At 44.7% G+C, this 15579-nt stretch overlaps 1 protein-coding gene across 4 annotated transcripts in view; it reads right to left on the bottom strand.

The window, feature by feature from the left end:
* Positions 1 to 2158: 2158 nt before the first annotated feature.
* Positions 2159 to 15579, bottom strand: part of CTNNA1 (catenin alpha 1) — a 289737-nt gene continuing 276316 nt past the window's right edge. For all 4 annotated transcript variants that reach the window (XM_055141101.1, XM_055141102.1, XM_055141104.1 and 1 more), the window contains 7 exons: positions 9363 to 9563; positions 8723 to 8874; positions 5661 to 5771; positions 4535 to 4716; positions 4341 to 4446; positions 3772 to 3906; positions 2159 to 3267 (listed from right to left, as the gene is read on the bottom strand). In XM_055141101.1, coding sequence (XP_054997076.1) covers positions 2980 to 3267; positions 3772 to 3906; positions 4341 to 4446; positions 4535 to 4716; positions 5661 to 5771; positions 8723 to 8874; positions 9363 to 9563 — 1175 coding nt within the window. In that variant the 3' untranslated portion in view covers positions 2159 to 2979. The remainder of the gene's footprint in view (positions 3268 to 3771; positions 3907 to 4340; positions 4447 to 4534; positions 4717 to 5660; positions 5772 to 8722; positions 8875 to 9362; positions 9564 to 15579) is intronic.

Raw genomic sequence — 15579 nt, forward strand, 5'->3', positions numbered from 1 at the left:
AGTATCGCCATATTCAGGTCCCTACAGGCTGCAAGATTGCAGCAAATGGAATATATTGTGAATCAATGTGAAGATACAGTCCCCAGTTTAAGATGAAGATTTTTTTAAAAAATATTTTTGATTGTTTTTTTTGGGGGGGTTTGGAGGAGGAACATGCCTGATGGTGCTCAGCTTACTCTAGGCTTGCACTCAGGGATCACTCCTGGCAGGCTTGGGGTGCCAGGGAACGAACCCGGCTTGGCCGTGAGCAAGGCAAGCTCCTATTGTACTATTGCTTCCAGCCTTGAAGATTCCTCTTAAAGTTCGCCCACAGTTATAAAGGGAAAAGCATGAGAAACTGGATTGAAAATCTGACCCTCCCTGCTGCTGTGCCCTGGTGTTTGGGGGGATACCGTACTTCACGTGACCATGGCCTGTTGTCAGTGTGTGAGCATACCATGTATCAGCAATGGCCCCTCTCCAATCTTGATTGGTTTAGACGAGGAGCGGTTCAAACAGATCTGCAGCTCGTCTCTAGCACAGGCAGTTCAAAAGGTGAGTGTTAGGAAGTCAGCATGTTGACAGCTAGTAGACTGGGGGCCCTGGAAAAAGGTGTCCCAGTGAAGAAGTCAAGTGAGTGGCTGTCAGGAGGGAATGAGTTTTGTTGAGTAGGTGTGTGCAGTTGGTCAGTGAGCAAGTCGGCTGCAGAGCAGAGCAAACCCCTCGCCAGACAGACGGAGACCAGAGGCTAGGAGAGCAGACTGGAATGCCAGAAGGTGGATGTGAGGAAAATACATCAAAAAAACATTTTGGTGGCAGCAACAGTATTGAAGTTTATGGTATCTATGTACAAAATTTCCACACCACACCGAGTGTCCCTCCACCGCTCTCAATCCCCGTGTCACCTCTGGTCTGGTCTGGTCTTCTTCCCCCCACAGCATGGTAGGTTTTGTGTTCCAAAGCCAAGGGTTTCTCACTGCTCAGCATTATCTATTCTTTATTGTGAGAAATTATTTATTTCACAAATGATACCCTCCCTGCCCCGAGCAGAGCTCCTGGCAGCCGAAGACCACCAGAATCTAGCTACAGTCATGCTCAAGGCCCCTCTCCACACGTTCAGATAGGCCTCATTCATGAAGGCAGAGGAGCCCAGGTGTGCGTAATCCCATCAACGGCCAACATCCAGAGACTTAAAAGCAAGCTCCCAGGTATCTTTGTAGCCTGCTTCTCCCTCTGGGAGAAAGTGGCAAGCTTCTGAGAGTTTCCTGCCCACATGGGACAGCCTTGCAAGCTTCCCATGGTGTATCCATATGCTAAATCCAGTAATAAGCTGGATCCCATTCCCCTGACCCTGAAAGAGCCTCCAGTGAGACATTGTTGGGAGGGCCGAGTCGAGAGAGACTTCTAAGATCTCAGGGAAAGGACGAATGAGAGGTTACTCAGCCTGCTCGAGAAATTGACAATTAACGGGATTTCGTGATTCGTGATATCCTCTAGTACTTTCTACCTCTTTCATTTAACAGGATGCCCTCCACTTCACGCACTGTACAGCAAACTATGCATGGTTTCAGTCTTTTCTTACAGCTGCATAGTATTCCATTGTGCATATGGCACAATTTCTTTAGCCATCTGTACTAAGTTGCTTCTATACTAAGTGCTGCAATGAGCATTAGATATGCATGTATCTTTTCAGATTAGTGTTTTTGTATTTGGGGGATAGATGCCAAGAAGTGGAGCTCCTGGGTTCTAACTGACACTGTTCTTCTGCTTCCCATTTTCCATAGAGGCTGACCCACCAGCTATTCCCACCAGCCGTGAATGCAGGTTCCGCTCACCACATCCCTGCCCACACTAGTTTCTAGTTTTTTTTGATAAAAGCCAGGGTAAGTGGTGTGAGATGAAATATTGTTCTGATTTGCATTTCCTGGGTAAGACATGATGATGAGCACTTTTTCACTCATGGAAGGCAGGTGCCCTATTGCTGTCTCAGGTTTAGAAATTTTAAACTCTTATCAAGAATGTAAGTAGGCTGAGGGGAGTGATTTCCAGAGATATCAAACTACTGCCAAGATCCCAACATGTCCCTGGAAGTATAATGTGGATTTCAAAAGTGGGTATGGCCTTTCCTGATGGGCGTCAGGCAGATAGAGCAAGCAAATAAAACCCAACTACTTGAGCCTTTTTGGTTTCATAGTGGACTTTATTGGGAAAAAGTTAGTGTAAAAAATGTCAAATTCATAAAATTTAAATAAGACAGTAAAATTATACCTTGCAGCTATAGTAATCGCTATAGTAATCACAAATAAGGTAAAGGCTAAATTATTGCCTAAGCAAACACTATTTTGTCAGGCTTCTGTGGCAAGCCCAAGGCAGGAAACATTCCAATTATTAGAGTGAGTCCAATGATGAATTTGCATTGAAACTAAGGAAAGGGAAAAAGCGTGTTCTGATTATGGCACCACAACATTCTAGCCTGGAAAAAGCAACTTTATTAATGTCCTGCAGCAGAGTGCATTAGTAATTGTAACCATGCATTAAAATTCTCATTTTATATCATAAAGAGAGTAATCATTTTTATTCATGATACCTTTTTCCCCAGCTGAGCTTCATGGGGTTTCGCTCTCTGAGGGAAGACCTTCGTGGGAACATTCCTTCTCCAGGGATGGCCAGATCCCCCCCTCAAACCCTAATGCTAAGAACAGCACAACTTGGTCAGGGGTGTTACCAACAAGTTGGGGTTTTCTTTGGTTGCAGTGTTTTTATTTAAGCATATAAAAATATAACTAGAAATTTGCTCCTGAATTCTAAAAGTATTTTTTGCCAACTTGAACACAAAAACTGTCCTTGCAAAATTTACCACTTGACCAGGTTTTAAAATCTAATGATTTGTTTCCCTATTGAATCTTAACATCAGTGTTCTGTTTAGCAAATACGTTTGAATAAGGAATAGTGACAGATCTTAAGGAACGTTAAGGGGCGGGGGCAACTGGCGCGGCGGCCTCAGATACTGTCCATAGCTTTGAACTCGCTGAGCGCCTGAACAGGGTTCACATGCTTCTTCTGAGATGCTCGTTTAATTTTGGTCTGTGTCTCATCCTGTTTCTCTCTCTTCACCAAGGGCTTTTTCTCAGGTGCCTTCATCTTCCATGACACTGCAGGGAGGTTCAGAGAAGCCATCCCCTGAGACTTCTGGTACTTGGTGGAGGCCACATAAGACGCCTTCACAGTCTGCACCACAGCATTCATCAGGTTCTTGGCAGCCTGGATCAGGGACATGGCACTGTCGACCTAAGAGGCAGAGAGAGTGGTGAGGGACAAAAGGTGGTCCAGTGTCTGGGAGAGAAGGGTTCCACGGGTGGGCAGCTGTTCAAGCAATGATCTGTATGTCTGAAGAAGGAAGGGGCTACCGGCAATAACCACCAGCCACTCACCAAGACAAACCCCAGCCTTCCCCCCCCCTTAGAGTATGTATAATAGCACCTATCGTAGCAGGTGAGCAAATGCTAAAACAATGCTGCCTTAAAAGGAAATTCCACGGCATCAGCTATAGAGATGTCCTGTATCCTGCTCAACCTGACAAGGGGTGCAAACCAGGACATGGTGAACAGATGAGGGATGGAGGATGCTTCAAGAAGCCTATCTATGGGTCTTTACAAATTTTGAACAGGCTCATTTCCTCTCAGAGGCAAGGCAAGGGAGATAAAAATACTTTCCCCCTGTGTGTAGGGGGGGTGTGGCCACAGGCCAGCAGCATTCCCTGGAGCCCTTCTTTTCACAGATGAAAGCACTTACCCCAGAGACCACGAGTTCCCCACCCAGGTTCTGCACTTCAGCCTTGACCTTGCTGCAGATGTTGAGCTGGTGGCAGTAGAGGGCAATGCGCTGCAGGTAGGCCAGCAGGTCCTGTTTGCAGGCTGAGTCTGGACACTGAGGAGAGAGCAGGCCGAGCCTCAGCACTCCAGTCCGCCTGGGCCCCACCCAGTAAGGAAGCCTCACCAAGCACGCGCCTGGGTCTGGAGAAGAGCACTAGAGCTAAGTGCTAACCAAACAACCCTTCTGCACCTGCCAACGCCAGAAGGGCCAAGGGCGGGATAAATGAGAGGACTCGAGTGAGACTAGGCTGGCGCCTCCAAATCATTTTGTCCACGCTGCTAGAGGTGAGGTGGAAGCTGCGTGAGCAACAGCATAATCAGTCATGACCCATGAAGGTCTAGAGCTGAGAGGGCTGAAACCAGACTGAGCCCAGATCTCTGCCCTATGAAACGACCAGCTCCAAAGATGTGAGCACACGGGCAAAGGCTTGTGATGGGTATTGTTATCACCTCAGGGTGGACTTTGTAAGCGACCCACATGGCACTTACATGGTCTGCGATGGTTCGGCCGAGCTTATCCATCCGGGATCCTGCTTCAGCAATTTTTTTGGCAGCACTAATCACATCTGATGTATTTTTGAGTGGGCCTTTACCTCTGGGGGGAAAAAAACAGCCACAAGAATCTAAGAAGTCCCTCCCAACTGGAGATGAACAAAGGAGAGAACTCCCCCAGGCCCACTCACCGAGTGAAGTCAGTCATCTCCATCATGATCATGCACATCTGCTTGGCCAACACGATGATGTCGTTGCCACTGTCATCCCACTTGGAAACTTCGGCATCCAGCTTGCTCTTTTCTTCCTGGAAGCTGGCCACCTGTTCTGCAATCTTTGCCTTTTGCTCCTGGGGAAGCTGAGCCATGATCGCCTAAAACCAGAAGCAAAAAGAGCTCAGACATTAAGAGAAGACGAAGTTCTCACAGTGCATTAGCCAGGCGTATTTTCACCAAGCAATCTCTGACATAGGTAAGATAATGCTTTAATAGGTTCCTTTTGCCTACAGAGCCATGGCTTCTCGTTTTGCAGAAGTTTAGAGCAACCTAAACTCCAGACCCACTTTTAAGAACAAATTTTACTTCAGAGGGAATCAGTGTGAGGGGTAGAAGGCTTTAGTCTTTGTGCTCATCCTTGCTTGATTCTGTGGAAGACTGTTCCTATTCCCTCCACTGGAGAGAGGAGATGGTAAGGGCAAAAGGCACCTTTCCCAGGTGATTTTTAAATGAATGTAAATTTTTGAGGACTGTTTGTTTTGGCAACTTGAGGTGGCATTTAAACCTGACAGAGCTTCATCACTCAGCTTCCCAAAGTATTACAACCCAGTGAGGCTGAAAGCAAAGCCTCACTGTTCAAAATTATTTCAGTGAAAGACTCCTTTAAAATATTTCTTGGCATCCCCCCCCAAGACATAAATGCTATTGATTGACGATATAATGACTCAAATGAATGCAATGGTTCTGGCAACTTTCTTGAATGTACCACTGTGATTTTTCCTTTTTAAATCCATGAATAGTTCATACTCATAATATCACTGAGATGGGCAAAATCTTTTTCAAATTTCACAACTCTTTTAACAAATAAGAGCACTGACTAGCTCCTAGGGCTTCCCTGATGCAAGGCTCTGCATTAAACCAAAGCTTCAGGGTACAGGTGAGGAGACACCGGAAGAACCTCCTAAACTAGCAGGTGCTACAGACTAAGAATAGCATCACCAGTGTGCATGGCTGGAGGGGGAAACAGTATTCTCAATGATGAGGAGGTGTCCTGCAAAAGAGAAAGCCGGGGTCTGCAGAACTTGCTACACCCGTTCTTTACCCGAGCACTTTGGCCAGCTATCAGCTGATCATCTTCTGTCTGGACGCTTGTCCTGCTTCTGACATCGAAGTCTTCTGTCTCAAAGTCAGAGTCATCCAGTTCCTCAGGGGTCTGCCAACAACAGAAAGACCGTGAGTCACAAGTACAAACACACAGGATTATGGATTCTCAGGGTGACCCACACAATAGTTGTCTTTAATATTGGGTTTGCACTTCTTCAGCACCCGCATCTTCAGACATAAGTGAGAACTTCCCTGGGTGGAAAAGGTATAGTATTAAGGACAGAAACTTTAGCCATCAAGAAACAGATCCTTATAATTTTCCACTGTATGACCAAAAAATGAGTGAATTTACTAATATTGGAGTCTTCTTGGTACCAAAGTCTGCTTTGAGAAGTAAAAACAGACCATGTATTTTCACTTTTAAAAATCAATTATCAAAGGAAGAGAGAATCGGGGCCGGAGCGATAGCACAGCGGGGAGGGTGTTTGCCTCGCATGCGGCCGACCTGGGTTCGATCCCCGGCATCCCATATGGTCCCCCAAGCACTGCCAGGAGTAATTCCTGAGTGCAAAGCCAGGAGTAACCCCTGAGCATTGCTGGGTGTGACCCAAAAAGAAAAAAAAAAAAAAGGAAGAGAGAATCTTGCAGGCAAGAACTCTGACTACCAAAGGGTTTGATTATTTGGGACTAGCTCTGCTTTAATTATAAAATAAAATTCTTATTTTGCATAACCTCTTATGATTAGCTGCTGTCCTGAAATGTAATCCTGCCTTCAGGAAGTTATCAGTAACAGGCTGTAGGCGGATGAGTGGGTCTAACATAGCCAGTCGACCTGTGATAGGAAGGCAGGCAGTGAGGCAAGTCCGCCATCTCTACCTGCTCCTGACAGGTTCAGATGTGTGAGAAAACATCTGCAACCTTCAGGGATAGGAGGCCTGGGTTTGATCCCTGGCATGGCATGACATCCTCCCCCGTCCGCCACCGCCCCCCCTCAAAAAAAAAAAAAAAAAGGAGTATCTTGGGTTTGTGTACAAGCAATGGTCGGGTCAGTTCCTTGAGGTGAAGAGTAATGAGTCACTGGAGAGCCACAAAGAGCATGTCCACACAAAAGCATGTAGTCTGTTCTAGCAGCACACATGCCCATTCTAACCCTGGCACCTCTAGAGTTTGGTGAATTTTTAAAGAGGTTTCTCAAAGGGCAGCTGCTACCACAACCTTCATATTTGGATCACTAAGGACATGTTGCCAAGAAAATGAAATCCCTCACTTTTATTCCTTTACTGAATACCTATGTCCTAAGTCTGGAGATAGGAAATGACTAATAAATTACTTGACTTAATAGAGAGCAATCAGTGCTATGATTGCAATTTCATGTGGCTGGTCAAGAGGTGACATCTGAGCACAGACCTTAAAATGGGAGAAGTCTTCTAGCATGAAGAAATTGCTTGTAAAAAGGGCCCAAGCAAGGAGCTTGCTGAGGGAGCAGGTGAAATAGGGACGCCAGAGAAGAAATCTGCTCATGTAAGAAGGAACCCTAAGGAGAAAGGGGGTGGGGATAGGCAAGGAATCTGAGGAGACACAGCCAAGAAAGCCTTGTGGTCCAGTTAAGACTGAATGACAGGCCATGAGGAGCAGAACACGAGCTCACTCTAAAGCCTAAGATGGTCACCAGCAGCTCTCAATCCTAAGACTAGAGGTGTGAGTCCAGGTGACATGCTGATGTCAGGACAAAGGAGGGTGCTCAGATTCCATATTTCTTGTGAAAGAAGGTCCAACGGGCTTTGCTGATAGATCAGATGTGGGAAGAGGCAAAAAAGGATTAAAGGATCAACCAAGAATTGGTGCTGACCAAGTGGACGACAGTTGCCATCCCACGATAGCTCAGGAGCTCACTGTTATGACTTCAAAGTAAGCTAGTGCTGCACTTGTGGTGACAGGTGGCTGAGTGTGAACTCGAGAGCAGGTTCCCCGGTTTTCTCAGGGTGGAGCAAACCTGATGGTGAGAGGCTTAAAAGACAAGAAATTTCCAAAGGAAACCAAGGAGAGGGGTGCCCAGACACCCCCGCTTCCCAGAAGAGAAAATCAAGAGGCCCCCCTTCCCCAGATGAGAGAATCAAGAGGAAGTAGAAAGGGGGGCAGTGCCCAGAAAGGGCAGGAGCACTGAGACATCACAGAGAACAAGCACAAACAGAGCAGGGACAGTGCTCAGCTGCTTCAGTGGCATCTGGGAACCCAGCACCGCAGCGGGAGTGGAGAGGAGGAAAGCATGTGGCTGATGGTCGCAGGTGTCATTCCAGACTCAGTGGGCACATTTTTCTACAAACACTGAGGAGAAGATGAACACCACTCAAAACAGGGATCAAGTCTCAGGCTTCTCTGATGAATTCTCTACATAACTTTCAAAGAACTAATATTCATCCTGTTGAAATTCTTCCACAAAGTCAAAGGGAGCAGCCGGGGCTGGGGACACATCCTAAGAGGCCAATTTTACCTAGGAAAACTAGAGTCAGGCTCATGAATCTTAGCAGCAGTAACACAGGAGGCAAGGCACTTGCCTTACCCTGAAACCACATACAGAAGCAAAAATGCCGGATAATCTCCCTCACGTGTGGTATATAAAGACGCAATGGCCAGGGAAAACAATCCTTTCAACTCTTAAGGGCTTCTTCAGAGAGGAGTCATGAGCGAAGTGGATGGACTAGAGGACTTGGGGCATTCAGTGGTGGTGCAGGAATTTTGTATGCTAAAAGCATACATTGATACTATAAACCATGTTACCATTCAAAAAATGAAAACTAAACAAACAAAAAAACCACAAAGAAAGTAAAAAACAAAAACTAAACTGTCCAGCACAAACATTGCCTATTTGCTCTCCTTCTTTACCCAAGTTTGGGATCCAACTTGGAGCTAAGTTATTTTCAGACTATGTAATAAGTCTATCTCATTCTAACGGCTTTAGATTCATGGTTTTAATATACTGCCACTGCATTTGCATGATGCGTTGCTGAAGTTTAGGGAATGATAAGAAACTGTTGAAACATCTGAAATGCAGTTCCTCACCCTTATCATCAGCACGGCTTTCCTAATGTCTCGGATGCCATCGTACACCAGGCGGGAGGCATCAATAAACTCGTTCTCATCCATGGGCTGGGCGGGGTCCGAGCTGAGGGCCTCCACAGCTGCTTCGACTTGCTCGGTAAACCGTGGCATGACTGCAGAGGAAAGAGGCTTCATCATTCTACCAGCCCCCCTAAGTCCCTCAGTCAAATGGAAAAGGGAAGAAAAGTGATGAAGGGCCTCTGGACTCTTACTTCTACGAGAATTTATGGTTGAAATAAATTAAATGCCACACTTTACAAAGACTCAAGTCACCATCGTTGTCTCTGACCAGATTCTACAATAAGGGATCTGGATGGTTGAGGACTTCCGTGATAATGGAACCCCCCTTAATATATTATTTATTCACCAAAGGAGAACTTAACTTACAGTATGTTCAGAATAATTCCCATCATTAATCATGGGACACATGGAAGGGAACTATTTATGAGACTTAATTTAGCTTTCAAAAATCAAAGGCATTACCCAGAGTGCCTGACCTAACACCTCCTATTCCTAGCCCCAGGGAGTGGCCCAACAGGGAGGCCTTACTCCAGCCAGGCTTGTCTGGGGAACACTCACAGGGAGGACGGTAGCCCCTTACCGGTGTTTGAGAGCAGCTTGGTAGCTTCCAACACTTTTTCTGTGTAGACCCCTGGCTCATAGTTGTCCATCTCTGAGGTGACCACGTGAATGACCCGGGCTGCCCGGCCTCGGATTGCACCAGCTGTGCGATCCAGTCCATCAACATCTTTCTCTTGGAGAGCAATGACGCATTTGTTCACATCTTCCAAAATGTGATTCTCTGAGAAACAAGCAAAAAGCCTGAATGAGAGACCAACCCCTCACTCGAAAGGGTGTAACTGGAAGCTGGGCCTCTATTAGTTCTGAGTGGCCACACTGAGCCAGCTAAAGTGCCAGAAGCTTTACTTGTGTTCTTTTGTTAGATTATCTGATGGATTAATTGATCCAGAAACTCAAGTTTGTAATCTCCAATAATAACCATGATTTTTCCAGGTTTGAGAATGGGCATTTTTGAAGCACGTTTTTATTTTTTTCCAGGGGGTAGGGGGGTAAGCCAGGCAGAAAATTCAGCCCTCAGAAATCTATTTAATAACTTATCTTCTCCTTAAATAACAATAAGAAAAACAATAATAATAATTTTATGGATTTCGCATCTAAAGCAAAACAGCCAAAGTTCACTATAAGACTTGGTCCTCCTAGTCCTTCCCCACTCCTTGCAGCATATGCCAATGATACTCAAACAATCGACCATGCAGTAAATCTCTTCAGGAGTGTGTGTGTGTTGGGGGAGTCCACCTGAGAGGAACACATTCAATAGGGAGGGGTGTGTGTGTGTGTGTGTGTGTGTGTGTGTGTGTGTGTGTGTGTGTGTGTGTGTGTGTGTGTGTTGGGGGAGTCCACCTGAGAGGAACACATTCAATAGGGAGGGGTGTGTGTGTGTGTGTGTGTGTGTGTGTGTGTTGGGGGAGTCCACTTGAGAGGAAAACATTCAGTGACCTCACAGGGGAGTGGGCTTGTGTGACTTGTGAAAACTACTGCAAACTATTAAATTGACAAGTGGCTCCTAGGTACACAGGGCTGGACTTGAGGGGTCCACCAAAATTCAAAGCAAGAAACCTGACACCAGTTCAGGAACCCCAGTGTAAGCAGCTCGCTTTGGCCTTCTTCAGTAATAGCAAAGTGGAAGGAAGCAAAAGGCAGAGTGGGTAAGAATTATGGACAATACACAACTGCTAAAATGGATGAGGCTGATCTGTAAGGGCAGACCTAGAATGGGAAAAGGAATTTTCTCACTCACCCATAACTACAGAGGCCACCAGCAAACAGCCCAAATGACAGAGCAGTGCAGACCCAAAAGGGTAGGTGGGTAAGTGACGCAAAGCCAAGTCCCTAGTTGGTCACCTGATCGACCATTTCCTTCCTGCTAAGAAGCGTTAAGGCATAAAAGAGCTCTGAGCAGCAGTGTCTGCCGCACTCCTTTATACCAAGGGACTCACAGCTACGCTGGGAAAGTTCTTGTTCTTCTGGAAGAGTCAGAACAAGTGGAATCAGTTTCAGTCATTTTCCTGCCAGCCCTGGATTTGGTGAATATCCAGGACTGGCTCCAGTTTGAAGCTAATTCCATTCCTTCACATGCTCTGTCACGTTACATACGGATGTCCCAAAGGGAGACAGAAGATAACTGGGTAATTCTGACCACTTTAGAAACCTAAAACAAGTTGGCCTGGGTGAGAGAACAGGAGGGAAGGTGCTTGCCTCACATGGAGCTTCAGCTGCTCTAACCCTGGATCAAAAATCCCCAGTACCACCCCGTCAAGAAGCCCGAGCTGTTGGTGTCCAAACCCACCACCATCACCACCACCATCAAAACCCCAAAGCAGACAACAGTGATGATACTAAGTACTACTGAAAAAAGAATAAAGCCTCCACAATGTCCTGCAACTGGGACCCAAAAGACAAAGCCTCTTCCTTTTACTTCCCAAGAGACTGCAAGAGCTCTACGAAGGTTCTTTACAGTTCAAGACCACAAAAAGATTAAAACTCCCAATAAGATAAAGGAAAAAATTTTTGCTAAATCTCAATAAAAAAAAATCAAGATAGACTTGGTAAAAACATCTTTCACACAAAATTAAACATACATTTACCATATGATTCAGCACTCACACTCTTCAGTATTTACCCAAAGGAACTGAGAACTTACGTCCTCATAAAAACCTGCGCACATTTATAGCAGTTTTATTCATAATTGCCAAAAGTTAGAAGCCACCGTGTCTCGAGGTAGGTGAGCAGATGAAACTGTAAACTGTTATTCAATACAAAAAAAAAAATCCTATTATGCCATGGAAAGACATGCCGGAAGCTTACATGCATATTACTAAGTTAAAGAAGACAACCCAGAAAGTCAATATACCACATGATCCCAACTACAATACATCCTGGCAATGGCAAAACAGTGGAAACAGTAACGGGAGGTATGAAGAGGATTTTTAGGGCAAGGAATATTCCGTGAAACTATGAAGATGAACAAATTTGTGCGAACCCACAGGCTTTCCATACCACCAAGACTGAACCCTAATCCTGATAGGAACTCTGGGGTGACAGGGATGTGTCCATCACAGTAACCACAATTTACTGTGGCAATGGTGCTTCTCTGGTGGGAAGCTGAAGGGGCAGGGGACTATAAAAATCACTGTACCTAGCTGTTAATTTTGCTCTTAAGCGAAGATCGCTCTAAAATTCCTTTAATACATAGAAGTATTTTCCCAAGGAATGTCAGCATATATTGAGGTTTTTTTTTTCTTATGAAGGAAACTGGATGAACACTATAGTTAAGAAAATCATAACTTAGAATCTACTAATTAAACATTTTAAACAAATTTTTGGCAATATATGGACCAATTATATGAATAATATATTTTAAACTTAAATTAACTTTCTACATCACTGTCACTGTCATCCTGTTGCTCATGGATTTGCTCAAACGGGCACCAGTAATGTCTCCACTGTGAGACTTGTTACTGTTTTTGGCATATCAAATACGCCACAGGTAGCTTGCGAGGCTCTGCTGTTCGGGTGAATTACTCTCGGTAGCTTGCCGGGCTCTCCTAGAGGGGTGGAGGAATCAAACCTGGGTCGGCCGTGTGCAAGGCAAACACTCTACCCGCTGTGCTATATTAACTTAAATTAACTTAGAATAGTACTGAGCCTGCCCACCATATGAGGCCTTTGGGTTAACAACTGCTACTTTTATTGCATTTTATTTTACAGAAAATAGGGAAGGTGCATTAGTGGTGGGACTGGTGTTAGAATATTGAATGTAATAAAACACAGACAACTAAATAAAAATAAATCCATACATTTTAAAAATAGTTTATGCTGGTATCCTGTATCTCTAAGGAAAGCAATAAAAAGGCAAGGAAAAAAAGTTACTAAATCAGCTCTACACTGGTGCCAGATATATGGCCCAGAGGGCTGCAGTGCATGTTTTTATTTTATTTTTCCAAAATTCCTGGCACTATAGGGCCCCGGGCGTGGGCAGGAACCAGTGCCAGGTGCTTACCCAGGGCCTCACACATGCAAGGCAGGGCTCTCCCACTGAGCACGCGCAGCCCTGCTGCAGGGCTGTCTGCGGGGACACTCTCAGTGAAGCATGGCGTTCTTTTTTGGTACATTCAACAAAATGGCTCAAACTTCCACCAAGCTTCCATTTGTCGGCTTTAGTCTAGACATGTGTGTTTTTAAAAAAAAATAGTTTAAGTCTATCTTGAGTTTAGACTAGCTTTCTTCTGGATGAGCCCCAATAAGGGATAGGTTTGCTTTTTGTTAGAAAAACATGGAGCTTATTTCAGGAGGCTAACTAAAGTAACATTCTCAGCTATTCCTAAACAGCTTTTCCTAGAGAATCCCAGATTGCTTCGGGCACCACACCCCAAGACACAGAGTCAACATACATTCCACCCATAAGCTCCAAAGGAGAACATGGTTTCCATTGAGCAAATGCATACACAGGACATGCTGACTTAAACCAGAACACTTTAGCTTTAACTGAGTTTCCAATTAATTATAAGTTGACATAACAGTCTATACTCCATTAAAGACTGAATGTTTGCAACAGAAAGAGTCACAGGCACACATACAACAGTTTATCTCAGGGTACTGTGTCAAGGAAACTATGGCATCTGTTTTACATGAAAACCTTTCTAGTCTGCATCCACAGATCTATGTGATCAAGTAGAATGGCTACACGCCACCCCAGTGAATAGATAGAGGGCTCAGAAATTCTTTTACCCTGTCTTTTTTAGACTTTTGGCTGAAGTGAACGTTCTGGACAGGTATCTTGGCAAACATCTATAAATCTATCCCTGGGTAAATTTTCTAGCAATTGGATTACTAGGTCAAACAACATATGTGTTTAAAGCAGATGTATAGTACCTAATTGCCCTCCAGGAACCAAGCCAACTGGCATTCTCCAGAAAAGCCATGTGAATATGTACATCAGTTTACACGGTACAACTGAGCTGTTTTCCCTGCCCTCATTCTAGAAATCTGTATCAGTGCAACCTTAACTATACACAGGAGGTAGTACTTTATAGAAAGAGCTTAATTTGAAACAAAAATTTCTGAGTGCTTGTCATTTAACATAACACTGTCAACATTCTTCTAAAAATCACAATGAAGAAACCAAAGCACAGAAAAAATAAATAAATAAATAAAAACAATGTTGGTCACACCTGGCAGGTCTCAAGGGCTAGTCCTGGCTCTGTGCTCGGTATAGTACTCAATTAGTACTCCAGGATGTGGTGTCAGGGATTCAAACCAGAACCACAGATGACACAGTCACATTCAAAGCAAGTGTCTTCCCTCCTGCACCTGCACTATCTCTCTGACCCATAATGGTCTCCTTTCCTTTGCACCAAACTTTGAGCACAGTGACACTTAATGAAAAAGGGTGCCATTCATCTGTCACCTGAAAGTACTTAATGCATTATGTCATTTATTTCCAAGAGTATCAGGTCTGGGGGGGTTGCAATAGGTCCAATTAGTACCAATCTGACCATTCACTTAATTTGAAAAAAGCCAAAAAACAAAAAAACAGGGAGCCGAGCTGACAAGATTATTCATGTACAGCCCTGGTTTTTGAGAGGGGAAAAAAAAAAAGCAGAGGGACCCAAACTTCCCATGTAAGCAGAGTAAACGAAAGTAAATTACATTTCCACAGAAAACATTTATCAAATACAATTCAAATGAAATTCAAATAATCTTTATCGCTTTGATAAATTTCAAACCAATGTCCTTGAGGAATCAGTCAATATAAATATGCTCATGGTTTGCTAAATGTTCTCTAGTACCCCAAAGCATTGCTAACATTTAAAGGGGAAACGCCGAGTCAGAACGCTTGAGACCCCCCTCCCGTGGCAGCACACATGCTCCTCTCTCCGTTTTCAAGTACAGATGTCACACTTGACACACACTCATCCAGGATTCTCATCCGCTGTGGCCACAAGATACATCGGCACGATCTTGGAGACGTCGCCAGGTTCAACACAAAGTGACCATTACTTTTTAAGTTACAAATCAGGACATGATTTAAGATAAATGACAGAATTTCTAGAACCAACAGGACAAGGCATGTGGGGAGAGCAGAGATAAAATAGCAGAGGGCCCCAGGAGTCCTGTTCTCCAAGTAACTTCCTGTTGGTTTCTCAGTTTGAGGACAGGGCTATAGCCAACATCCAGTCTCCACAGAATCCAAGAGAGAGGAGATATTCTTAAAACTACTCACACTGCCAAAGGGACATAAGGCACCAGAATACAGCAGAAAAGAATCACTTAAGCTGAGCCCTTGCCCTGCGGCTCCCTGGGCCTCGGGCGCAATACACATAGCAGATCTGTGCAAGGACAAGACATGGGTTCCTATCTGACACCGGCACAGACGACACCTGCAAGTGCATGGCCTGCCTGGTCATAGAGGACTCCTTGAGATGAAGTCCAGACACTCTGCACCAGCTGTGTGTCAGATGAGGTGAAGAGCTACCTCCAGGTACCCCCAGCCCCACCTTCCTTGTGTAGTCAAGGTCTAAGGGTATAAAGGAGTCTGAACCCTAAAATTAACTGGCCAATCTGGAGGACTCTACACAAGCACCTGTTAGCCTTTCCCCATCATTCTGAGTCTCTGCAGTAGCCCATGAAGTTAAAGGAATAGTGAACAATATAAATATAGCATTGGTCCATGTTTTTATTTGCTAAAAACAAACAAGCTAAACTCCTTTCCAACAAGCTACACCTTATACCTTTTT

Source organism: Sorex araneus, chromosome 6, assembly GCF_027595985.1.
Source record: "Sorex araneus isolate mSorAra2 chromosome 6, mSorAra2.pri, whole genome shotgun sequence".
Classification (NCBI taxonomy): domain Eukaryota; kingdom Metazoa; phylum Chordata; class Mammalia; order Eulipotyphla; family Soricidae; genus Sorex; species Sorex araneus.